This window comes from Prunus persica, chromosome G5 (assembly GCF_000346465.2).
Source record: "Prunus persica cultivar Lovell chromosome G5, Prunus_persica_NCBIv2, whole genome shotgun sequence".
NCBI lineage: Eukaryota > Viridiplantae > Streptophyta > Magnoliopsida > Rosales > Rosaceae > Prunus > Prunus persica.
This window is the reverse complement of record NC_034013.1, coordinates 2,838,558-2,864,019: the sequence shown is the minus strand read 5'-3', so window position 1 is coordinate 2,864,019 and position 25,462 is coordinate 2,838,558. Positions and strand designations below refer to the sequence as shown.

The window sequence follows — 25,462 nt, the reverse complement described above, 5'->3', positions numbered from 1 at the left end:
GGATTCAATTAGCAAAATTATTTGACCTAAGGAATATTCCTTCATCCATGTGTCACCTTATGATTGGTTGCCAAAATTTACGCACCTAGTTGAGCAGTTGGGTCCAAGTCGAGAGGTCAAAAATATCGAGCTTTGGTAATTAAGTGCAATGTATGTGTGATGATGTAAAATTGGTGAATGAGCAAGGAGAGGTAAAAATGAAAACGAAAATTGAAAATACTTCCAAGTTCTTTTAAAAAAGAACGGTGCTTTTGAAAACTAATTTTCACTTTTTTGAAAATTGTTACCAAATTTGTTTTCAGTTTTCAAAAAAAGTGAAAATGAAATGGTTATCAAATGGGAGCTATTTATAAGATTATATGTTTATGCTTAAATTGTAGGATGAATGGAACTAAAAGAAAAGTCTAATCAGCCTAGTCTTATGATATAGAATATAGATCATAGGACTTTTGCTGCATCTCCCTTAAATCATTTTTTACCTGCCAGCCAAGATCTTGCTGGGTACAAGTTTCATACATTGCTTCTCTTGGCTATCTTTTTCTCACCAAAATTTTATTTGAAAACGTTTTCTTCAAGCATGCACTTGGGGAATTTACACTTGCAGAAGAAAAAGGTACAAATAAAACGTGACATGAAAATGTTCAAAGTACCAGACATGTGAAGAATGGAGAGGACAGTGGCTCAATAAGATGGTTCTAGCTAGGAAATCAACAACCAACATTTCTTTCATTTAAGCTGAAAAATGGATAGAAATGAAAGGGCCAGGCTAAAAGATTCAAGCAGAAGCAGAATGAAGAACAGATCTATATATAAGTTTTTTACCCAACAAAGACATATTGAACAAAACAAATAAAACACCTGAAATTCTAATAATCGAATCTTACAGAAATTAAGTAGCATAAATTGACAGCATAAGATTTACACAATAATGAACCAAGGCATCACCAACCAATAATAGAGACTCTTGTGTACAAACCAGCTTTCTACATTATGAAACACTTTTTTATTCTTTGGTCGAAAGCATTAAGAAACACTTGAACCAAGGGAAGGGAGACCATTCACTATTTACAGTTACAAGAGTTTGAAGGCTATTTACAACAGAAGTGGGAGTTTTGTGCCTCGCTCAAGCCCTCTAAGGAGTAGACCTTCCACTCCCACTCCCTCCAATAGGTGATATAAACTTCTGGGATATGTTCAACTTTCCAATAATCATTTCCTGGTTCATGTGGAAGTAGTGTCCTGATTAATTTTTCTGGCATATCAGAAAATTTCAGCACCTTAAGTGTGATGAGATGTTCAATGCCTGATGGGACCTTCTCCAATGATTTACAGCGCTTGATACTTAACTGTTCAATACAAGGCATTGTTCCCGCTTCCACCCGTATGCATCTAAGTTCATCAGATGTATCGAGACCTAGATGCTTGAGCTTCTTAAATCCTCCAGCTCCAAAGCACAGCGTGTCTCCTTCAAACACCTCAGATAGTTCAAGATGTACTAGATTGGGCAAATACTGAAGGAATACAAGTGGATCATCCTTTAACCTACTCCATTTCAAATATAATTTTACGAGGCTATGAAGAGAAGGTATCCAGTGAGGTAATTTCTCCAGTCGTCCGCGCAAGTAGAGCCGCTGAAGCAGTAGAGGAGGAGAAGAAAGGTACTCCAAATCAATGATCTCGTCCTCTTCTACTGAAGTTATGGACAATGAGCAAATTTTCGTCAGTTTTTCAATGGATGAACAGAAAGCCTTACCATATTCTTTCCTCATCTTAACAATGCCTAACCTTCTCAACTGAACTAGTTTCCCCAGCTCTATTAATATGGCACCACCATCTTGGTTCACCTCTATGAAACAGAGCTTTTGAAGGGATGTCAAAGCCCCTATTTTTCCTAGCACCTTAAAACCATATTTTGAGTGAAAATTTTCATGAGGAACAAACTCATAACGATATACCAGGAGATGGCGCAGATGTTGGAGTTTGAGGATTTCAACTGGAAGTTCAGTAACCCGAGAATTTTTCAAATCCAAAGTCTCTAGGTTTTGAAGCTTCCCTATCCAGGTCGGAACAGTTTTTACCCTGGTATCTCTCAAGCTCAGATATTTTAGAAAGAAAAGGTTGACAACTTCAGCTGGGAAAACATTTAAAGGTGTACTTTGCAAATCTAACACATTAAGCAGTGTAAAGCCTGTGGGGAAGAACCTCTGCAGTGATGGCTTCTCAGCAACTCTGAACATAAAGAGAGAACGCAGTTGAGAAGCAGACCTGTATTGCTGTACATTTTGTAGTGTGTTATGTATTGACAGGCGCCGGACCTTGTCTGGCCATGGCATATTGTACTCTTTAGCAATTGTGGCAAAGTTCTGATCTCTTGTCTTGGAGGTGATAATTTCGCGCAAGAGGTCATGAATTCGAAACTTTTGGACCCTTCCATCAGGTGTTGTCTCCGCTGCTTGAATCATACTTCTATTCAATAGTTCATTGAGGTAGTCCTCTGCAACATCTTCCAATGTCTTGCTTTCCTTTGTTTCGATAAATCCCTCTGCTATCCATAATCGAATAAGTCTCATATGCTTGATTTGATGATCCTCAGGAAAGATGCTGAGGTACAGGAAACAAGACTTGAGATAGTATGGCAGATCATTAAAACTGAGTGAGAGAACTTTTTTCAAGTCCTTGAGCTTGTCATTGCCTTCAATTTGACCCCCAAGGCAACGGCCAACCATATCCCACTCATCAATCCTGCGTTTGTCTTTGGTAGCCAAAACACCACTGATTGCCACAATTGCAAGTGGCAGTCCCTCGCACTTTCTTAAAATATAATTGCAGACTTCCTCTAAGTGTGGAGGACAGGAGTTCCCCTGAAATGTCTTCTTGCACAGAAGCTCCCAAGCGTCTGTTAGGGGCAAGGGCTCCAAGTTATAGACTTTACCTCTGGATTCTACACAGGTTGTAGAGGCTACATCCGCATTTCGTGTAGTAAGTATGACTCTGCTGCCACAAGTATTGTTAGGCAATGCATATTTCAAGGCATCCCATCCGCACAAGTGCCATACGTCGTCTAGAACAACGAGATACCTCCTTCTCTGCAGGACCTCCTTGATTACTGTTTTAAGCTGGTTGGTGCTCATGTTATTGATTCCTTGTGGAACTGGTATTCGAATTGCTTGGTGGAGTTGTTCAATCATGTGCTTGAGGATTTCCCCAAGTTTGAAAGACTGAGTGACAGTGATCCAAGCACGAACTTTGAAATGCTTCTTCACTTGTGCAGCATCATAGACTTGTTTGGCCAAGGTAGTCTTCCCCATGCCTCCCATCCCAGCCACAGAAACTACTTCGCGTCCAGAAGAACCCTTGACAAGCCACCCAACCATCTGCTTTATAGGTTCATCAATGCCGACTATATCACTTCTCTCCAAAAGTAGAGCATCTCCTCCTCCTCCATGTGTCTCCCACCATTTACCTGCTACTTCACTTGTACAGAATTTATGGCTCAGTCTCTTATGAACATCAGAGATTTTTCTGATCCTCATGTTTATGCCTTGTAATTGAGAAGCAATGCGGTATCGAGCTTTTGTGTTCTTAATACAGCAAGAGAGCCTTCGAATTGAACCGTACAATAATCCCTGCTCCTCCTTCCCATGATCATGTGCCTGAAGAATTGTAAATTCATCAAGAACATCTTCACTGTCATGAGCAATGTCTCTTACTTGCTTAACCCACACTTTGACTTCCTCATCACTCTCTTCAAATGCATCAGCAATTCTCAGAAAAGCTGTCATGCGCTCTAACTCTCCTCTCAGATACACAATCTCTTCCCTCACCCCTCTCAAGAGTTGCAAGTCATTTTCGAAAAGGGAGGTGAGCTTGTCTAGCAGAAACTTTACTGCACTCTCAGCCATTAATTCTCTCTCTACTAATTGTATCTGTGGTTACCCTTTCTTCCTCAACTGATTTTCATCTTGAGCTCCAATCCAAGTTGGTATACACACACTCACACACATATATATATTATATTATATTAGATACCAAGTTGAAGAAGTAACAGTGAAGGGTTGCATGGAATATTCACAGAAATTTGAAGGGTTGCATCCGCGTAATTTACCACCCACGCTGAAGAAGTAACAGTGACTGAATGGATTTTAAATTCTCAATTGGAAAGTAATTGGATTGTTCTTTCCAAGTCAGACTTCTAGAAAGTATTTGATACAACATTGTTCTACCCCTTGAAAGAAATCCAACTTTCCAAGAAATTGACTTGTTATTGCATGCCATCGGATGGCTAGCAATAATCTTTAGATGTCCTTTTCTTTTTTACTTTTCTTCTCTCTTTGGTCAAATAGGTTGCAAGCTCACAGAAGCAAAGTAACCTTCACATTGAGTGTGACAGGTTCATGCTCATGCTAAAGTTTCCTCTAAACGAATGGAAAGCTATTGAGACCAGGCAACCTAGGTCATTGATTCACTTTCCTAGAAAGTCTTATAAAAACGAATGCTCTTGTGACCCTATATAGCGACTGAAAATTTTAATATTTATCCAACAATAAAATAAATATAATTTAGTAAGTTCATATGTCACTGACCATTGAATTGGATAATGCTATTCCATTGCTTCCTTCGTTTTCAGCTCAGTTTCACAGATTTTTGGCAAGTTGAAAGCTTTGTCGGTTCTGTGTGTTTTTTCTTCACGAAAACCTAGTAAATGAAGTTGTTTGAGCCTCAATGAGGCGGATCACAGAAGGACACACGGGTCGCTTGACCCCGTGAATCCCCGAAATCCTCCATGGAAGCTCCAGTCTTGACCCTTTGGAGGGTTGGTGGACGACCACGGAGTGCCCACCAAGTGTTCGCTGAAATGTCCCATAGAGAGGGGCCTTCTGTTCTGTTTATGCCTGTAGGTTGGCGTCGTTTACATTGTTTTTTTTGTGATTCTGTTCCATTATAATATAAACAGTCCATTCTAGGTAAAAGAACGGATCCGAATCCTCTTCTTGGTTTTTCAGCAAATTGACTAATTGACTTAACTTGTAAATATTACCGCGGTCATTGTGTGTGTGTGTTTTTTTTATAAGTGATGCCTAAGTTACATATTCAAAGATTCAACATACTCAATATCCAAATCCTAATCAATATATTCAATATCCAAATCAGCCAAATCAATATCCACCAACAAATTCAACAGATTCATCAAATCCAAATGGTTAAAACTCATGCCTTATGGCTTACAAACTAAAATAGTTAAAATTATGCATTATGCCTTATGTCTTACATACCCAATAACAAAGCTCAGTCAATTTTTAACAAAAGATTCTTCATTTTATTATTATTTTTTTATATGCTAATACAGTGATGATGTCAAAACCATCGTATGTTTGACTAGTCAATGAAAGAAACCATATAGATGATGCATACATGGCAATTTAAGAACAAAATAATGAAGATACTGATCTTCAAACTAACAGAACCCAGAGGTCACTCTGAAAAACTATTCTAGGGTAGAATAATACTGTTTTGAAATTTAATACAGGAGGTTCTTGTTTGTATCCCACAGAAAAAAGTTAATGGAATTCAGGTTCTGGTTACAGAAAAGCTTTTATATGTTTCTATTTGAAACAGCTTTTAATTATCAAATGAATCAAAGAAAAAGGCTCTATAAAGTTATAAACATACACATAAAGGCTATCAAAATATAGAAAAAGCAAGAAATCAACAACACAGCACAAATGGCATAATCCAGAATCAACAACACAACACAAATACTTATATTTCGGTATGAAAAATAAATTATATTTAAGTATTCGGTTCGGTACAATATTGACCAATACCAAATACTTGATACCAGGTACCAAATATCTCTCAATCTTAAATGAAAAGGTATGAAATCGGTATGGTACGGTATAGTTAATATACGATTTCGGTATTTCAGCTTTAGATGCCCACCCCTAATAAATATAGTGTATAATTCTTGGGCTTTCTTTTCTGATTCTTTATATTTTTTAGGCTTATATAGCTTGTTTCATATCTTTTTAGGCCCATTTTAATATTATTAATTAAGACCCAATAAACAGATCTTTAATTATTTTTTGTCAACATATCTATGTTTTTTACAACCACGACGTCGTTCATTTGAGAATTCATATTAAAAAAGAAAAATTAAGTCTTTTTCTTCCTCAAGCTGGGGCTGCTCCTTTTTCTTTTCCACCATCTCTCTTCTCTTCTTCATCTCTCTCTCTCTCTCCCTCCCTCCCTCCTCACACGCAGCAGCCAACATACGTCCTATCTTTTCTTCTTCTTCTTCTTCCTCCTCTCATCTCTTTCTCCAATCTTTACTTCTCTCTCTCTTTGGCTTCTGGCTTCAAGATTGACCAGAAACGTATCCGAAATCTCTGATACTTGTGTCCATAACGTAAGATATGCGTGTCCATCAGTCAAAGATCATATCCGTTGACTCCAATACATATCCAATGCGTATCGTATCCGACTATGTATCTGATATGGGATACGGACCTAAGTCCGCGTATCCATGCTTCTTAGATAAGAAGCCAAACCATGAGGAAAACATAGTAATCCCACCATGCATTGTAATGACCCAAACCTAAAATTCATATTTAATTAGTAATTTATTATGAGGAAATACAATTTTGCCTTTGGAATAATTTATTAACGAAAAGTTGACTTTTTGACCGAAAAAGGAATTTGACAATTCCACATACACCGTTGCGTAGAGCACGACGAAACGAGTTCGTAGACACGAAGTGAACTCGAATTGGAGTTTTAACGAAGAAAATATGATTAAAATATCATGAGGGGCAAAATGGTAATTAGGAAAAATTAGATTTTTTTTATACAAAATTAGTGAAACACCCATTCCTAGACATGAAACTATAAATATACCCTACGCAATTTAAAACATAGAAACACACCCAAAATAAACCCAAAAATCAACAATTGTATATTTTTTAATTTAATTAATAAGATGAAATATCTTTATTACCCTTTTTAGCATTAAGTTAGTTTTGGATCTCGTTTGAAGCCTCCCTCAGGTTTGAAGCATCAAGCCCTCCCTCAGGTTTGAAGCCTTAAGCCCCTCTCCTGATTCAAACCACCATCTCTCCTTTGTTCTCTCCCTTCTTCCCTCTCTATGCCTTCAAAGTAAATCAAATAGTCTCAAAGCCATGGACCAACACAAGACCGACGACAATCTCCGTTACGTAGGTGGCCTCACACGTGTTCTCGCCGCCGATGCCTCCATTTCCTTTGCAGGTTTGTTCCATCTGCTTCAATTCGTTATTTTCATTTTGATTTTTGCTTAATTTACTTGAATTTCTACTTGATTTCTCTTTCGCATGCACCAACCCCGACGGATCGCCGATTTCCACCGACGATATATTCCAAAATGGCCAGATCTGTCTTGTGTTCCTGATTTTCAACCTGGATCTCTTCTTCGCAGATGCCGTCGACGATGATTTTTCCATAGCCAAAGGGGCTGCCGCTTCCTCTTCCTCTCTGCGGCCGCCATTGAAGAAGCTCTTCTTTGAAGAGCGGAATACGCCGAACTCGGCAATGTCGTTTTAGTATACAATTTGTTATCTGTAAGTCATATGAGCAGTTGTTAACTTCCAGTAAGTGGTATGAACAGCTGTTATACTGTTCATACCCTGCAACTGAGTTGATTTAAATAACATAGTAATAACAGTGTACTTCTATGACATAGTATTAACAGATTTTCAGTAACAAAGCATGCTCTATATTTTGCTCTATATATGGCTGTGCACTTGAAGTTTATGATATGCAAAATGTGATTTTTATTAGGACAATAGTTCTATGACATAGTATTAACAATGTACTTCTGTGACATAGTATTAACAGTGTACTTGTTTTTTCCTTGTAAAGGTATTTTCTTTTGCCTTTGCGATTGTATCTGGTGAAACTATGGACAATTGGAGGTGGCAGCAAAGGATATCGAATCTCTTGTTAGGGTTTTTTGGATTTTTTGTATGAAATGGTATTTACAATGTTTTTGTATGAAATTGTATTAAGAATGTTTTTCTATGAAATTGTATTAACAATATACTTCTATAGCATGGTATTAACAATGCACTTTTATGACATGGTATTAATAATGTACTTTTATGACATGGTATTAACAATGTACTTCTATGATATGGTTTGCGGAGGTTTGATGGAGAATGAAAGGTCGTGGGGACAGACCCTTGGTTTTCGTGATTTTTTATTTTATTTTATATTAAGTTTGGGTTTTTTTCAAAAAAAATCTAATATGGGCTCGCTGAGCTTGTTTTGGGTTCTTTTGGGAATTTTGTGTTGGGCTTATTTTAAGTTAATCAATGGCAGAGATGTAATTTATACGAACTTCAATACTAATTTTATATATAGTAAATGGTTTTTGGGTGTGTTTCTAAAGTGCATTCTATGTAGGGTTTTTTTATAATTACAGCCCCTATTTTGGGTATATTACTAAAGCTCCCTTTTTTTTTTTATATAAAACCTCATCTCTCTCTCTCTCTCTCTCTCTCTCTCTCTCCCCCCCCCCCCCTCCGTCGCGAACTTTCTTCCCCCTGACAGTTTTGTTCGATCACCGTCACCGTCACCGCCACAGACCACCACCGGCCACGAGACATGTCTTGTTCGAACCGTCATTGCCTCCTCTTCCCGTCCCACCCAGTTTCCGTCGCCGTCAGCCACTCCAGCCGCCGGAAACTGCAGAAAACCGAGCGGTGTGATCTGAATTTCACGGCCGTCGTTCTCAGTCATTTCTCAACCAAATCGGACGAGCCAGGTATCGATTTTGAACCTCTCGAGTTGTTCTAGCTGCCTGTTGGGTAGGAATTAATCGGTTCTCAGTGTAGATAATGAATTTTCGAATTGGAAAGTTGGCCGGTTTACAGCCTCCGTGTTCGGCCACTTCCGGTCAGTTTTTGGGGTAGGTCCAAGAACAAAAGTGGTTTCAAATATGGTGTTATACCTAGGGTAGGAGTTTGGAGCCGTAGTTTTGAGATTTTCCGGCGATGCGTAATCGCTTTGGACACCCAGCGCTGCCGGCGAGTGCGGTGGCCCGTGGGCGAGGGTGGTGCAGTGGCACTGTGTCCTGATGCGATCCTTAGGTTGTCACGAGCACATAGGAATTCGCGGATCTCAATTTGGATACCGTTTGAGCCTCGAACGGATTTTCCATATTGTGCGATTATCGGGTTCAATACTGTTGAGCCGTTGGATCGTAATCAATTTTAGATATGTTACTCTAGATAATTTCAGAAACGTGTAGGATTCGACGGATTGTGAATCGGAGTCCTGGATACTTCGAAATCGCGAACCCTAGGGTTAGGGTTTAGAAATTATGCGATTACACGATCGTGATTAATCCGACCGTCCGATCGACATCAATACCCTCGGGACATGTGTCCTAGATCTATTGGACCTTCTAGCGGCATCCAGATCATATTGTGAGGTCATGGACCCATGGGGTCTCGAATTGACTTTTTGGGATTTTAGCGCTTTTTGAGTCCAAAAATACCGCTAAACTATCTCACGTGGAAGTAAAGCTTTTATGGGCATAGGGATAACTTTAAATTGATGCACATACATTTAGGAGCTGGGTGTAGGGTTTTTAATATAATACTATATTGTATTAATAGAATATTATGGTCATTGAATCAAGCACCCGGGCACCAGTTGACCCGCAGGAGGGACCTTCAAGAGGTCCAACGAGCTCGGACTATCAGTGAGTGAACTCTTTGTTTTAATAAATGAATTTAAGCAGTTCCGTTTCAGTTATTAGCTGTTTTATTTTGTAAAATATCTTATGTTGCATGCTGCCGAGTGAAATCTCCTTTAAAGCATATAGGAAAAGATATTCTCGTTAATTATCAGATAAATGGCAGCAGAATTTTAAAGGTTACCGAAAGTTAATTATTCAACAGTTTTGCTTCAGAAACTTTATATTTCTTTTAAATCACCTTGTACCTAGCTATTAAATGTTGCCTTCGATTTAGTCAGCATGCTTGACAGTTGCCCCACGAGTTCCTTGGTACTCGAACTCGTGTGGAGCGAGTAATGCGGACAAAGGTGGACTACGGTCCCCTGAATCCTGCGAGTTGCGGCTTAGATTGACCTCGTGTCACTGAGACCTGCGAGTATGTGTCACCCATGGTAATGCAAGGAATTGACGGATATGAGGAATAGACGAAAATAAGGGTACACCTAGGTGATAGTTTTAAACTGTTTTCAAATGTATAATTATATACATGCATTGATTTCAGAAATAAAGAAAATAAGCTAGTTTGTATGACTGTTTTTACAGTGGGGTTAGTATGTTCATATGCTATTTTTCTAAAATTTATTTTTGGGTCCACTCACCCTTTTTCATGTTTTGCGCCCCCAGGCAGTAGATGTGCACAGGAATCCACCACCGCGCCATTTCCCATCTTCCGCGCCTTTCTTTTGATGTAGGATTTTTGTTTTGTAAAAGGATTCACTCCTTTGTAAATTCTTAGTAGTCGCTCTGATGTTTTGCTTGTTTTGGCAAGTGAAAATGTTTTGGTATTGTGCCAGTTACAAGGGAAACTTTGCCGATTTTTCGGTAGAAGTCAACCTTGTTATTTTATCGTGTTTTGTATAGAAGGGCAAATAGGTCATTTGTGCCCGACATTCGCCAGGTGTCGGACACTTACAAGGTCTGGCTCGGATTCCAAAGCGGAATTTGGATCGGGTCCTGTCATGCATAGCAACCGAAATGGAACCCAGAAGACGCCAATTTGTCTAGGACTCAAGAAGGAGATAGAACCACCAAGAGAAAGGGCCTACACAGGTGATGGACCCAGGATTTTAAAATAAAGTGGGCTAAATTTACCTTACGTACAAAACCTAATTGCAAATTCCTAATTGGTAATTCATAACACTGAATTGAAAATCCCTAATTTATACTTCATGAACCTTAAAAAATCCCCAAATTTCAATAACAATGAGGAAAGAAAATTGTAAGATTCCACCAATAAAATAATTTGTTTGCTAACATTCCACCAAAAAAATATGACCTACCTAGGGATGGCAACGAATCGGGTAGGGGTCGAGTATGACTAGGGATGGCAATGGGTCGGGTAGGGGCCGGGTATGATAATACCATCCCCGTCCTCGCTCTTCATCCCTGGCCCCGTCCCCGAACCCATCCCGGTTTAATAGGTTTCAGGGAATCTCCGTCCCCGTTCCCGTCGGGGGACTATCCCCCATACCCACCCCGAATCCCCGATTTTTTTTGCATAAAAAATATTTATCATACATTTTAACATTAAGTTTCATATTAAATTATCATTCAACACATCCAAATTAACTATAAAGATCAACTCAACTATTCAAAATGACATCAATATGAAATTCCATAGAAGATTAGGAAGAATTAGAAGAGGAAGATTAACATAGGGTTAAACATAAATATTATAATTATATATTTATTTGTTTAAATATAAACATATATATTTTCGGGTCGGGTTCGGGGATGGGGACTCCAATACTATCCCCTCCCCATACTTGTCGGGGATTTTTCAAGTTCGGGGATCCCTGTACTTGATACCAGTTTTGGCCCTGAAATCTCCCCCGGTTAGGGTCGGGGACCCACCCCTGCGGGAATTTTTGCCATCCCTAAGTATGACAATACCATCCCCGTCCTTGCTCTCCATCCCCACCCCCGTCCCCCCCCCCCAACCCATCACCATTTAATAGGTTTCGGGGAATCCCCGTCCTCATCTCCGTCAGGGACTATCCCTCATACCTGCCCCGAATCCCCTATTTTATTTTATTTTATTTTAAAATTTTGCATAAAAAAAATTTATCATACATTTTAACATTAAGTTTTGTATTAAATTATCATTCAACACATCCAAATTAACTATAAAGTTCAACTCAACTATTCAAAATCACATCAATCAAGATTATGAAGAATTAGGAGAGGGAGGTTAACTTAAGGTTAAACACAAATATTATAATTATATATTTATTTAAATATAAACATATATATTTTCAGGTCAGGTTCGGGGATGGGGACTCCAATACCTTCCCCTCTCCATATCCGTTGGGGATCCCCATACTCGATACACATCCAAATTAACTATAAAGTTCAACTCAACTGTTCAAAATCACATCAATCAAGATTAGGAAGAATTAGAAGAGGGAGGTTAACTTAAGGTTAAACACAAATATTATAATTATATATTTATTTAAATATAAACATATATATTTTCAGGTCAGGTTCAGGGATGGGGACTCCAATACCTTCCCCTCCCCATATCCGTTGGGGATCCCCATACTCGATAGCAGTTTGGCCCCGAAATCTCCCCCCATTAGGATCAGGGACCTTATGGGAACCCGCCCTCATGGGGATTTTTGCCATCCCTAGACCCACCAAGAAAATTGAACATGTTGAATGGCTGATACATGAAGTGAGGTAGGCTGTAAGGTGGGCTACATGTGACTTTGGACTGTAAAATAACAAAAGCCACATAGGCTATAGCCCAGGTTAACCTGTGTTGGGTCCATCCTTGGCCTAAACACCTAGCTTCCTTCCGACACTCATTAAAGTGCCAAAATATCATATCACTTTATCTAGACTCCCGAACCACACCTCTGAAAATTTGCACATTAGAAAGTGGCTTCTCCTCCAAAAAAGGAAAACCCCAAGCCTCATCAGAGAGTGAAGTCCTCTTACTTGAGGCATAGAAAAGACCCTATTCAAGCCAGATTCTGTTAGAATCAGGAAGTTTGCAAAGAGCTTCTGTAATTCAGAACTTACATAAGCTAAGGAGAATTCTTGTTATTCGATGAAAAACATCTAACATGGCTATTAAATAGCCTTACACTTGAACTGAAAGAAAATGCAACAGCCCACGATTTTACAGGTCCTATAATCGTGGTAAAGACTACATCAAAACAGAAATACAAGCTTGTCCCTCAAGTATAGGGATTATTGGACTCCTACGTGATTAACAAACCTAAAAACTAGGAATCCTAGCAGTAAACCTTATCAGTAACAGCTAGAGATTCCAACAACTTCAACAGATTCCCCACTTGAAGTACAATGGCTTTAATTAGATGTTGAGATCAACGAGTGCAACACGTTCATCACATCATAAACCACATGTCATCTCTTCCTACTAGGAGAGTAAAATACTAGTAGTGGCATGCCTAACACACTAAAAGAAGAAAGGCTTGTATTGAGTCGAGCCCATCCTAAGGGCCTAATCCAACATTTCTTGACCAACAAGGAATGCATCGCAGCCAAAATACAACTTGCAAGAAACTTTGGGCATGCAGTTCTCACCAAAAGCCCACAGACACTATTGGCACGTACAGTTTCTCTGTTTGAAGTTGAAGGGAGGCTGGAGGGCCCAAAAAGTCCATAAATTTGATGGGTCACTGTGACCTCCTTCTTCTACGTCAGAAGCCATTTTCATTTGTGAAGTAAAAGAGGACGGTGCTAAACCGTTGCTACGCATTTCAGGAAAAATACTGAAGGAGGATGGCTACTACTTCCACATCACAAAATAAATTAATAATCTTGAGGGAAAAGGGAGGAAATGAGGAAAAAAAAAAAGATGAAAGGAGAGGGGAGGAGGTAGGGAAGGAGGCCAAGGGGTTGGCGGCTAAGACTATTTTCTTAGAGTTTTCTCTTCTTAAGATGGTGTTTTTTTTTTTTTTTTTTTGTTTAATGAACTAGTTTTTGACATTTTCTATTCACCCTTGTTTGTTTTGCTCTAGGCAGAGCATCAGCGAAGCGAAATTAATAAAAAAGTATGGGCCAGCGGTGGACCAGCTTCTTCTGCTCGTCAGTGCACCTGTGGGTAGCCGTATCAACACCCTTGGCGAAACAAAATACCAATGAAATAAATTTAAGTTTTAGCCACAAAAAAATTTTCACTTTTGAAAAAAGCCAAAACTTTTCCAAAAAAAGACAGAAAGACCTCTCAATTTTCAAACAAAAGACATGCAAATGTAAAGGATTTCTTAGGGAATACAAAAATAAATAAGGGCATTTTTGTCCATTTTGGCTTCTTTTAAAAATATTTCTCTCTCCTTCAGCTTTTTTCAAAATGTCCCTAAAAATGTACGCATGAATAATCGGCAAGCAGAAGGCTGATCAGTGAGTTAAGCTTTTATTAGTCTATTGCAAAATCTATATTCAATCTTTGGAGGTGAACGTAAAAAAAAAGTGTTAAGTGTAAACAAAATTGTTTCTTTTATAGAAACAAAATTGTTTCTTTTATAGAAACGAAATTGTTTCAGCTTACATGATTAGATGTATACCAAAAAAAAAAAAGAAAAAAGGAAAATGAAATTGTTTTTCATTATAGCTTTAATTGTTGTAAAAGAAGAATAAGTAAAGAAGAATAGGTGAAGCCCACATAGCCAACTAACATCCACTAAACCTAACCACACACCCACCAAACCAAACCACTACCCAATTGATTGAAGAATATTAATGATGTTGTTGATTGAAGAATATTAATGATGTTGTCTACCACTTATATTGTGAGGTGAACAACCAATGTCTTAGGCCTATAAATAGATACTTCCATCAAGAGAAGTTTACACATAGAGAAGAGGAAGAGAAGGAAGAATGAGGGTGAGTGAGTTGAGAGGAAAGAGAGCAAGAGAGAAATTCTCCAAGAGAGAAAATTGAGTGAGCCATACATATTGTAAACACTAAAGTTGTAGCCCTATTATTTCATATAGTGAAAAGTTACTGTTGTTGCTCTCCGAGGACGTAGGCATAGCCGAACCTCGTTAAATACTGTGTCTCATCTACTTTACGTGCAGCTCAATATTCGCACATATCCCAGTTCATTTTATAACATTAATGAATATTTAACGAAGCTGACTTTTCATAAACATATTCTAATGAAACAAATATAATCAATTCATTGTTGAAAATCATTTCCATAACTATATGTATACGCAGTCAAATGAAATCATCCTGTGGTTGCTGGGAGATTGGCTGCAGAGGCAACCACAACAGCGACTGGTTACCCTTTTGCATTCATTCATTTAATAACAACTTGTTTCCTCGAGAGGGACGCATGCAAAATTATAGAATTGAATTCAAAGTATCAGAAAATTGGTGTACAAGGAGATGGATAAAATACAATAAATTTAAATTGCTAGGAAATTTCCTAAACGTGAATGATGTGATTGTAATTTGTTATATATATATATATATATATATATATATATAGAGAGAGAGAGAGAGAGAGAGAGAGAGAGAGAGAGAGAGAGAGAGAGAGAGATCCCTCAAATTAGTTTATTTGAGGGACACCTCTGTAGGGCCCACTCCATATTGTATTTCACTAATCCAACTGTCTATTTTGTAGATACTCATTCAAAGATCATCTCTACAAAAAAATCACTTGAATCCGATATCATTTGACCACTCAATTGAATTATTAAAAATTTAGTCATTTCTTGAAACATCGTGTTCATTGATTTTATAAGAAACAATTGCAAATCAAAACGGTTTCCGATTTGTCTAATTTTTTGTAAGAATGATCTATGAATGTAGGCTTAAAAAATAAATGGTGTGGATCGTTGAATAAATATTTTTAGGGGACCTTAAAGGGTGTCCCTCAAATAATATTATTTGAGGGATCCCTCAATAGAAAGGAACACCGTTGTAGGACCAATTCTGCATTGTATTTCACTAATCAAAACCATCTATTTTTTAGATAATCATTCAAAGATCATCTCTACAAAAATTGCTTGAATCCGATGTCATTTGTACACTAAATTGTATTGAAATTTTAGTACTTTCTTGAAGCACTATGTTCATTGATTTTGTAGGACACAATTGGATGTCGAAACGGTTTCCAATTTGTCTAATTTTGTGCAAAGGTGATCTATGAATATAGACTTAGCAAATAGATGATTTGGATTATATATATGTGTGTGTGTGTGTGAATTCCAACCAATTCCTCAAACAATGTTTAGAATAGGTGTTTATTAACTCAGTCTCACTTATCTATTAGGTGAAGATCAGATGGGAGAGAGTCACTTTCATCTTACATTCTTCTGTGTAGATAAGATCAACCAATAAGTTATTTTCATTGTTTACGTGTTGTGCCGTCTGAAAAATTCTAGTCATGCTATTCTTGATTTGCAATTGCACACTATGTGTTAAGCATCTTGCTGGCAAAATGATCTTGTGGATGAGCTGATCACAAAAGAAAAGACCATGAAGCTTACAAAACTCAAAATAAATTTCATTTTTCAAGTTTAAGCCACTTTCTAGGAAAGCTCCATGGATTTTAAATCAGTGCAATCTGATTGCTTTACCAGAAACAATTCAAAATCCAGTCGCTGTTACTTATTTAACTTGGTTACTTACACTAAAGGGCATCTGCAATTTTTTGTTAATATTCTAAGTTGCCCCTGAATTATATAACTACAGATTCTGAACTGAGAAAAATCAGTTGAGGAAGTAAGGGTAATCAAAAGAGTAAAGAGAGAATTAATGGCAGAGAGTGCGGTGAAGTTTCTGCTCGAAAAAGTTGCGCCCCTTTTCGAAAATGATCTGCAACTTTTGAAAGGGGTTAGGGAAGAAATTCTGTATCTGAGAGGGGAACTGGAGCGCATGACTGCTTTCCTGAGGATTGCTGATGCATTTGAAGAGAATGATGCGGAAGTCAAAGTATGGATAAAGCAAGTTAGAGACATTGCTCACGACAGCGAAGATGTTCTTGATGAATTTACACTTCTTCAGGCACATGATCATGGGGAGGGATTATATGGTTCCATTCATAGGTTTTCTTGCTGCATTAAGAACACAAAAGCTCGATACCGAGTTGCTTCTGAGTTACAAGGCATCAACTCAAGAATCAGAAAAATCTCAGAGGTTCATAAGAGACTGCGCCACAAATTCAATATGGCTGAACAAGGTTCAGGCTCTTCAACTGCAGGCCACATGTGGGAGGACCACCGAGGGGATGCTCTACTTTTAGAGAAAACTGATATAGTGGGCATTGACGAACCTATAAAGCAGCTTGTAGGGTGGCTTCTCACCGGTGGTTCTGGTCGCGAAGTAGTTTCTGTGGCCGGCATGGGAGGGCTGGGGAAGACTACCTTAGTCAAGCAAGTCTACGATGCTGCAGAAGTAAAGAAGCATTTCAAAGTACATGCTTGGATCACTGTTACTCAGTCTTTCAAATTAGGGGAACTCCTCAAAGACATGCTTCAACAACTCCACAAAGCCATCCGAAGGCCACTTCCACAAGGAACCAACAACATGAATAACAATCAGTTGAAAACATTGATCAAAGATTTCCTACAGAAAAGGAGGTATCTTATTGTTTTAGATGATGTATGGCACTTGCACGGATGGGATTCTGTGAAATATGCTTTGCCTAACAATATATGTGGCAGCCGAATCATACTAACTACCCGAAATGCCGATATAGCCTCTACAACCAGCGTAGAATCCGGAGGCAAAGTTTATAATATGGAGCCTTTACCCCAGTTGGAGTCTTGGGAGCTTCTGTGCAAGAAGACATTCCAGGGGAGTTCATGCCCTCCTTATTTAGAGGAGATTGGTAATTGTATTTTAAGAAAGTGCGAGGGGCTGCCCCTTGCAATTGTAGCAGTCAGTGGTGTTTTGGCTACTAAAGACAAGCGCAGGATTGATGAGTGGGATATGGTTGGCCATAGCCTAGGGGCTGAAATTGAGGGGAATGACAAACTTAAGGACTTGAAAAAAGTACTTTCACTCAGTTTTAATGATTTGCCTTACTATCTAAAGTCTTGTTTTTTGTACCTGAGTATCTTTCCTGAGGATCATCTAATTGAGCATATGAGACTTGTTCGATTATGGATGGCGGAGGGCTTCATCGAAGCAAAAGAAGGAAAAACACTGGAAGATGTTGCAGAGGACTACCTCAATGAACTATTGAATAGAAGCATGATTCAAGCAGCAGAGACAACATCTGATGGAAGGGTGAAAAACTTTCGTGTCCACGACCTTTTCCGAGAGATTATCACCTCTAAGATAAGAGATCAGAACTTTGCCACAATAGCTAAAGACCAAAACATGCCATGGCCAGATAAAATTCGACGCCTTTCAATGCATAACTCACTGCCATACGTACAGAAAAACAGGTGTGCTTCTCAACTACGTTCTCTGTTTATGTTCAGACTTGCCGAGAAGCCATTACTACAAACACTTTTTCCTGGAGGTTTTAGGCTTCTTAATGTGTTAGATTTGCAAAGTGCACCTCTAAGTGTTTTTCCCATAGAAGTTGTCAACCTTTTCTTTTTGAAGTATCTGAGCTTGAAAGATACCAGGGTGAAAACCATTCCAAGTTTTATAGGGAAGCTTCAGAACCTGGAGACTTTAGATCTGAAGCATTCTCTGGTTACTGAACTCCCAGCTGAAATCCTGAAGCTCAAACATCTACGTCATCTGCTGGTATATCGTTATGAATTTGTACCTTATGGAGATTTTCACTCAAAATATGGCTTTAAGGTCCTTGCAAAAATAGGGGCTTTAACTTCCCTTCAAAAACTTTGTTTCATCAAGGCAAACCAAGATGGCGGTGCCATATTAAAAGAGCTGGGGAAACTAGTTCAGTTGAGAAGGTTAGGCATTGTACAAATGAGGAAAGAAGATGGAAAGGTTCTTTGCTCATCCATTGAAAAGCTCAGCAAACTTTGTGCATTGTCCATAACTTCAGTAGAAGAGGATGAAATCATTGATTTGCAGCACCTTTCTTCTCCCCCTCTCCTGCTTCAGAGGCTGTACTTGCAAGGACGATTGGATGCATTACCTCACTGGATTCCTTCCCTGCATAGCCTTGTCAGGTTATATTTGAAGTGGAGTAGGTTAAAGGATGATCCACTCTTATTCCTTCAGTATTTGCCCAATCTAGTACATCTTGAGTTATCTCAGGTGTTTGAAGGAGACACATTGTGTTTTGGAGCTGGAGGGTTTAAGAAGCTCAAACATTTAGGCATCAATGAATTTGATGCACTTAGATGCATACAGGTGGAGATGGGAGCAATGCCTTGTGTTGAGAAGCTAAGTATCCAGCGTTGCAAATCATTGGAGAAGGTGCCCTCAGGAATTGAACACCTGAACAAACTGAAGGTGCTTGAATTTTTTGAGATGCCAGAAAAATTAATCAAGACGCTACGTCCACAAGAAGAAGGCAATGACTATTGGAAAGTTGCACATATTCCAGAAGTTTATTTCACCTACTGGAGAGAGTGTGGGTGGGAGGTGTACCCTTTAGAGGGTTTGAATGAGGGAGAAAACTTCCTTCAAACCAGTTCTGTCATGAAGAACCATGAACTTGAAACTCGTTGGAAGTAGTAGTCTTAATGGACTTGAGTTTCATGTCTGGTGCGGTATATTGTAAATAGCTGTAAATGCTCTTGTAGTTAATTGTAAATAGTAAAATACTCACACTTGGTTCATGTATTCTGTAATGCTAGGGGTATCATAGTAATTGCAATTTGTACATTTTCCAGTTATTATTTTGATGCCTATAATTCATGTATAGAACTATGCTGTAAATCTGTACTGCTCAGAGTGTATAATGATATTTTTCCCTGCAATATCTGGTCGTGTGAATTTTCTAGTGTCATTGAATATCACTTTGAACTACGTTGGTAGTATGAAGATTAAATACAGATGAATGGGAAGAATTAAGATCTTTAAGGCAAAAAATATTGATTTCTGCAGAACAATCTAGAGCATAAATTGGTAAACTGCATTGGCTGCAAAGACAATGAAAGTCAGCTGATCAAAGTTGTGAAAGGATTATGTCTGGCTTCCTCTGCTACCTTTCCCTGGCTCTGCTATTTTTTCGGTTTTTTATTTTACTGTGTGAGTTTCCTCCTAATTATCTGCAACGGTTTTTGTCCCCTCTTCCATGCTCTTAGAATATTAATTCAATTACCCTAAAGAATAAAGATTAAAAAAGGAGACAGAGACAGAGCAAACTATTCTTGACTAGTTCACAGTCATGTCCTCAGACTCTTGTGGATCATGTACAAATATTTAGTATATGCAAATATAGAATACACTGGTGACCAAATACTGCACCTTATTCTTTGGTAAGTTACATGTTATGAGTATTTAGTATTTACATTCATCTGTACAATGGTGGACAATCTGTAGAAGTTGATTGACTGACCGACTTACAAGTATGATCAGATCTAAACCTTCCATAGCGGACGAAGTTCATGGCATCTCCTGACAGTACCTGCTTGTAAGGTAGCATTTTTTATCTCCTTGAAACTCTCTATTGAATACACATCCCAACCCCCATCCCTCCAACAGGCTGAATAAACATCCGGGACATGTTTAACTTCCCCGTAATCTTCGCCTCCATTTGGCCGCAGTTTCAAGATTAATTCACTTGGCATTTCAAAGAACTCGAGCAACTTCAGTTTGGAAAGGTGTTTAACTCCTGATGGCACCCTCTTCATCGACTTACATCGTTGGATCGTTAGTTTTTCGAGGCATGGCATTGCTCCCTCCTCCACCTTCACGCATCTGAGGTTGTCAAATTTGTCAAGACCCAAAACCTTGAGCTTTTTAAATCCTCCACTCTTGAAAGACAGCATGTCACTATCACAAGCATGAAGCAATTCAAGATGAACAAGATTAGGCAAACCTTGAAGACAAACAAGCGGATCATCTTTTAACCAACTCCATTTCAAAAACAGTTTGACCAAACTATTAAGTGAAGGAATCCAATTTGGCAGCTCTTCCAAACGTCCTGTCAAGTATAATCGTTCCAGGAACTGAGGAGGGGAAGAAAGGTGTTGCAGATCAAGAATCTCATTCTCTCGCGTTGATTTTACAGAAAATGCACGCAGCTTGGTCAAATGTTCCAGCGACAAGCACAAAGCTAATCCATCTTGTTTTCTCAATTTCATAATGCCAAGCCTCCTGAGGTTCTTCAGCTTACCTAACTCCCTCATTGTCATGCCACAACCATGATCATTTGCCTCAATGAAGCAGAGCTTTTGCAGGGACTGCAAATCTCCTAGACTTGAAAGGGCCTTAAAGCCAGACTTGGAATAAAAATGTGCATAAGATTCAATCTTAAGACGATAAACCAGGAGATGGCAAAGTTTTTCAAGTTTCAGTATCTCAAGAGGCAATTCAGTGACATTGGTCTTTTTAAGGTCCAATGTCAACAGGTTCTGAAGATTCCCTATGCCTCTGGGAATGAATTTCACCTGGGTTTTCCTCAAGCTTAGATAACTTAAATAAAAAAGGTCCAGGATTTCTCTTGGAAACATCTTTAAAGGTGCAGCTTCCAAATCCAACACCTTAAGCAGCCTTAAGCCACTGGGAAAATATTTTTGTATTGATGGCCTTGCAACCACCCCAAACAAAAACAGGGAACGAAGTTGAGGAACTGACCTTTTTGCTTGTACGGTTTGCAATGAATTATGTATGGATAGGCGCCGAACTCTATCAGGCCAGATTGCACTCTGTTCCTTAACTATGGCTGCAAAATTTTGATCCCTTGACTTTGAAATAATGATCTCCCGCAAAAGATCATGGATGCGATAAGTTTTGACCCTTCCATCACTTGTTGTGTTTCCCACGAGGATCAAATTTCTGTTCAAGAGCTCCTTTAGGTAGTCCTCAGCTACTTCCTCCAATGTTTTTCCTTGTATAGCCTCAACAAATCCTTCAGCTATCCATAAACGAATCAGTCTCATGCGCTGAATCAGATAGCCCTCGGGAAAGATACTCAAGTACAAGAAACAAGCCTTGAGATAATAGGGCAAATCGTTAAAGCTGAGAGAGAGTACTTTCTTTAAATCTTCAAGTTTGTCATTGCCATGAATTTCAGCTCCAAGACTATGACAAATGAAATCCCACTCATCTATCCTGCGCGTGTCTTTTGTAGCCAGAACACCACTTATTGCAACAATTGCAAGGGGCAAACCCTCACACTTTTTAAGGATACATTTACATTTTTCATACAAATAAGGAGGACATGGCTTCCCTTGAAAGGCCTTCCTAGTGAACAGATTCCAGGACTTATCTGCAGGCAAGGGCTTCAAGTGATAGACCTTGCATTTGGATTCTGAACAAGAAGTGAATGCTACATCAGCTTTACGTGTAGTGACCATGACTCTGCTGCCAAAGTTCCCAGTAGGCAAAACATATTTGACTGTTTCCCATTCGTTAGTGTGCCATACGTCATCAAGAACAATCAGATACTTCCTTTTCTGCAGAAAGTTCTTAATTATTGCTTTCAATTCATTGCTATTCTTGTCATCCACACCTTCGGGAACTGGCCTCCTGATTGCATAAAAGAGTTTATGAATGATGTCTTTAAGAAGATCTTCTGCCTGAAAAGATTGAGAAACCGTGATCCAAGCATGAGGCTTGAAATGTTTCTTCACTTTTACGTCATCATAAACTTTCTTCACCAAGGTGGTCTTCCCTATGCCTCCCATTCCAGTGACTGAAACTACTTCACGTCCAGAGCCACCCTTGACCAGCCAGCTGACCAGTTTCTGTTTAGGCTTGTCTATCCCCACAACATCTGTGTTGTCTAAAAGAAGAGCATCCCCTCGCCGATCATGCCATGTATCACCTGTTGCAAATTAAAACATGAAGGAAGAAAAGAACACGGTAATGCCCCAACTAGTGCAAGAGTATAAGTAATCACATCATTTTCTGTCTTAAGTCAGACAATACCGGTTGTTAAACTTAAAAAGCCAAGATAGCAACTACAAAGCAGGATGAAACCTACTCCTCTTCATGCAACCTTCTAGAAGTGCTACTGAACAACTATTGAGTCCATCATACTGAACAGACGAATTCCATCTATAGCCTAGATGAATTGTAAATCAACTAATGTATGTAGAAAGGCCAAAAGAAACAAAACATCGAAGATCACTATTAGCTGCCTAGAATGATAATATTTTAAGGTTGAGCTCACTTTTTAAGCAAATAAACCTACTGGTTGTCAAATAATACCTGAATTGGTAAACATTGAACCTTTTGCAGCATTAAGCTTAGGAAGAAGTCTTTTATAAGCTGCAAAAATATGTTGAATTTGGGTGTTGATGCTCCGTAACTGCCAGGCAACCCGGTACTGAGCTTTCAAGTTCTTGACAGTGGAAGAAAGCCTATTGAAAGGAAAATAGAGTTCGTAGCCATGATTGTTATGAGCTTGGAGAACTGCAAATTCATCTAGAAGATCTTCTGCATCATGAGCAACATCTCGTACTTGCTTAACCCATACTTTGAGTTCATCATCACTTTCTTCCATTACATCTGCATCCCTCAGAAAGGCTTTCATGCGCTCCAGTTCCCCTTTTAGGTACACAAGTTCTTCTCTAACCCCTCTCAACAGTTGAACCCTATTTTCAAAAAAAGGTGAAATCTTGTTGAGTAGAAAAGTGACTGCACTTTCTGCCATTCTCTCACTAACTCACTCTGTGGAGTCACCATACTTCTTCCATTCCTTTGCAGTCCAAAAGGACTTTTGGTAGTTTGATTGTCTTGTTTATATAGAAATGAAGTCACTTGCCTCCTCGTATAAGCAACTATTATTTTTCAAGAAGAAATTACAACTGGTTTTGCAAATGCTTCATTAACAAGTTATGATGATGGTTAAAAATGACTTTAAAAATTATGGTAATGCAGAGTTTGTCTGTGACTTGGTCACCAAGAAATTTTGGGAGCAAACATCTAGTTACACGTGAACAACTGAGAAAGCAACTGAGAAGACAATAAATCCAGGCTATACGACAAAAGAAATAAAAAAAACAATATCAGAAGTTCAGAACCATCAGTGGCAAGTGTATGGAAGTTTGGTGTCAAAATTTCAAAACAGACAAATGAATGAGCAAGCTCAGTGTGAATGCACAAAACAAGTTAATATCAGAAGTTCATAACAATCAGTGGCAAGTTTATTATGATCAACTGTTAATTAATATATCAATTACCATGTGACGTGTATTAATGTGGAAAAGAAATATAAGATTGATATGGTATTACTAAACAAAGCAAGACAATACATAACCAATAGGGTGTTAGTTGGATTGGCCCAGGCTATTGGTATGCTCCCAAGTGGACCTGGGTTCAAGTCCCTATGATACCCGTGTGTGTGAGTTTTCTCCCTACGCTTCCTAACTTAGGCAAAAAAACAAAATTAAAAAAAAAAAAAAAAAACAAGACAATACATAAATCCAAGCGTAACTATCATGACAACCTCAGAATCTGGTTCATGGCATGTATATTCTTCTGATGTTCACTTACATGCAATTTGTCAATAGTGAATTTGCGTACGCAACGCTACGTTCACACACTCAATACAAATACTTCAAGAGTCAAATGTACCAATTAATTGCATCACTTAATAGGTCATGATCACCCAACAATTGTGGTATTTACATGGTATTTCCCTCTCTGATGATGTATATGAACATAACATTAAAATAGCAGTCAAGCATATTCTTGTTCATGAAATTCAGTCAAAAATTTCTGCCATCTATATTATATCCAAGTTGCTTTGTCGGATTCAGGTTTCTAGAAATTTGACTTTTGCTGCGCTCAAATACTTAGAATTAAGCAAGCAAAAGAAACAAATTACCATTCAAAGTATTTGACTAAAACCTGCTTCATTGTTTTATTGATGAGCTTGCAAACTCATCCAAAACTAGACGCCTCTTCACAGGCAACGCGGCTTATGGAATATTTTATTTTCTATCTCAGTCAAAGATATTAGATATGCAGAGATTTCCTAGCCGTTCATGAATGTCTCAGGAAAAAATGGCTACACTCAATCACCTTTGCACAAGCTACTATATGTTCGCGCTTAGTTTACAAACGGAAAATGACACCTCAAAGATACTCAACACAGAGAGTAAAGTCATTTTAACGGAACGGAGTAAAGCATATCGAGAAAGGAATTTACTATAGAAGACATCTGTGTCTCTGCTGTATCGAGTGCTCGCACGCATACTCTTGTGTCTGCATGTTATGTACATGTATTTTCAGTAGAGAAAAATCATATAACACAAAAGTGACCAGATTGTGTTATAAAAATTATAGTTTTTCTTTTTTGTAAAGTCAAATACAAAAATCCTTAGGGTATTCTGCTGAATTGCCCCCTGAACTTGTACATAATGCTCAATTTACCCCCTGACCTTTTTTTTAGCGAATTAAAGGCTCAAATTAAATTTTATTATCAATATTCCCCCCACCGTCAAAATTCGAACATTTCATCCATTAGTCCGTCTATTTGACCCACGTTGACGCTTGATTGAGGGTTATTTTCGGCATTAGGCGCGGATTGAATTAGCAACCTCTCCTCTCTCACACACTTCGCACTTCTCTTTCACATTGGTAGGGTAGGGTTAGAAAGGGACCGGAATTTGGGCGGGAAAAAGGACAAAATCGAAGGTTGGAATCAAGGGAATCTGAAAG

The 25,462-nt window shown here is 38.6% G+C and overlaps 3 protein-coding genes across 3 annotated transcripts; 1 reads left to right on the top strand and 2 right to left on the bottom strand.

Moving 5' to 3' along the window:
• LOC18777212 (disease resistance protein RPM1) lies at nucleotides 775–4,023 on the bottom strand. The gene has a single exon (XM_020563333.1). The coding sequence runs from the start codon at nucleotides 3,900–3,902 to the stop codon at nucleotides 1,089–1,091; it is 2,814 nt and encodes a 937-aa protein (XP_020418922.1). The 5' UTR covers nucleotides 3,903–4,023; the 3' UTR covers nucleotides 775–1,088.
• On the top strand, nucleotides 16,084–19,611 carry LOC18777938 (disease resistance protein RPM1). The gene has a single exon (XM_007210330.2). It carries the CDS (start codon nucleotides 16,511–16,513, stop codon nucleotides 19,358–19,360), a length of 2,850 nt encoding a protein of 949 aa, XP_007210392.1. The 5' UTR covers nucleotides 16,084–16,510; the 3' UTR covers nucleotides 19,361–19,611.
• On the bottom strand, nucleotides 19,986–23,795 carry LOC18777442 (disease resistance protein RPM1). The gene is made up of 2 exons (XM_020564827.1): nucleotides 23,006–23,795; nucleotides 19,986–22,619 (listed from the first exon to the last, which is right to left on the bottom strand). Exons 1-2 carry the CDS (start codon nucleotides 23,448–23,450, stop codon nucleotides 20,209–20,211), a joined length of 2,856 nt encoding a protein of 951 aa, XP_020420416.1. The 5' UTR covers nucleotides 23,451–23,795; the 3' UTR covers nucleotides 19,986–20,208.

Bases quoted from the DNA above. Each gene is read 5' to 3' on its own strand.
- LOC18777212 (XM_020563333.1), bottom strand. From the start codon at position 3,902: ATGGCTGAGAGTGCAGTAAAGTTTCTGCTAGACAAGCTCACCTCCCTT.
- LOC18777442 (XM_020564827.1), bottom strand. From the start codon at position 23,450: ATGGCAGAAAGTGCAGTCACTTTTCTACTCAACAAGATTTCACCTTTT. The intron at 22,620-23,005 runs GTATTATTTGAC...AATTTGCAACAG, and splicing joins TTCAATGTTTACCAATTCAG to GTGATACATGGCATGATCGG.
- LOC18777938 (XM_007210330.2), top strand. From the start codon at position 16,511: ATGGCAGAGAGTGCGGTGAAGTTTCTGCTCGAAAAAGTTGCGCCCCTT.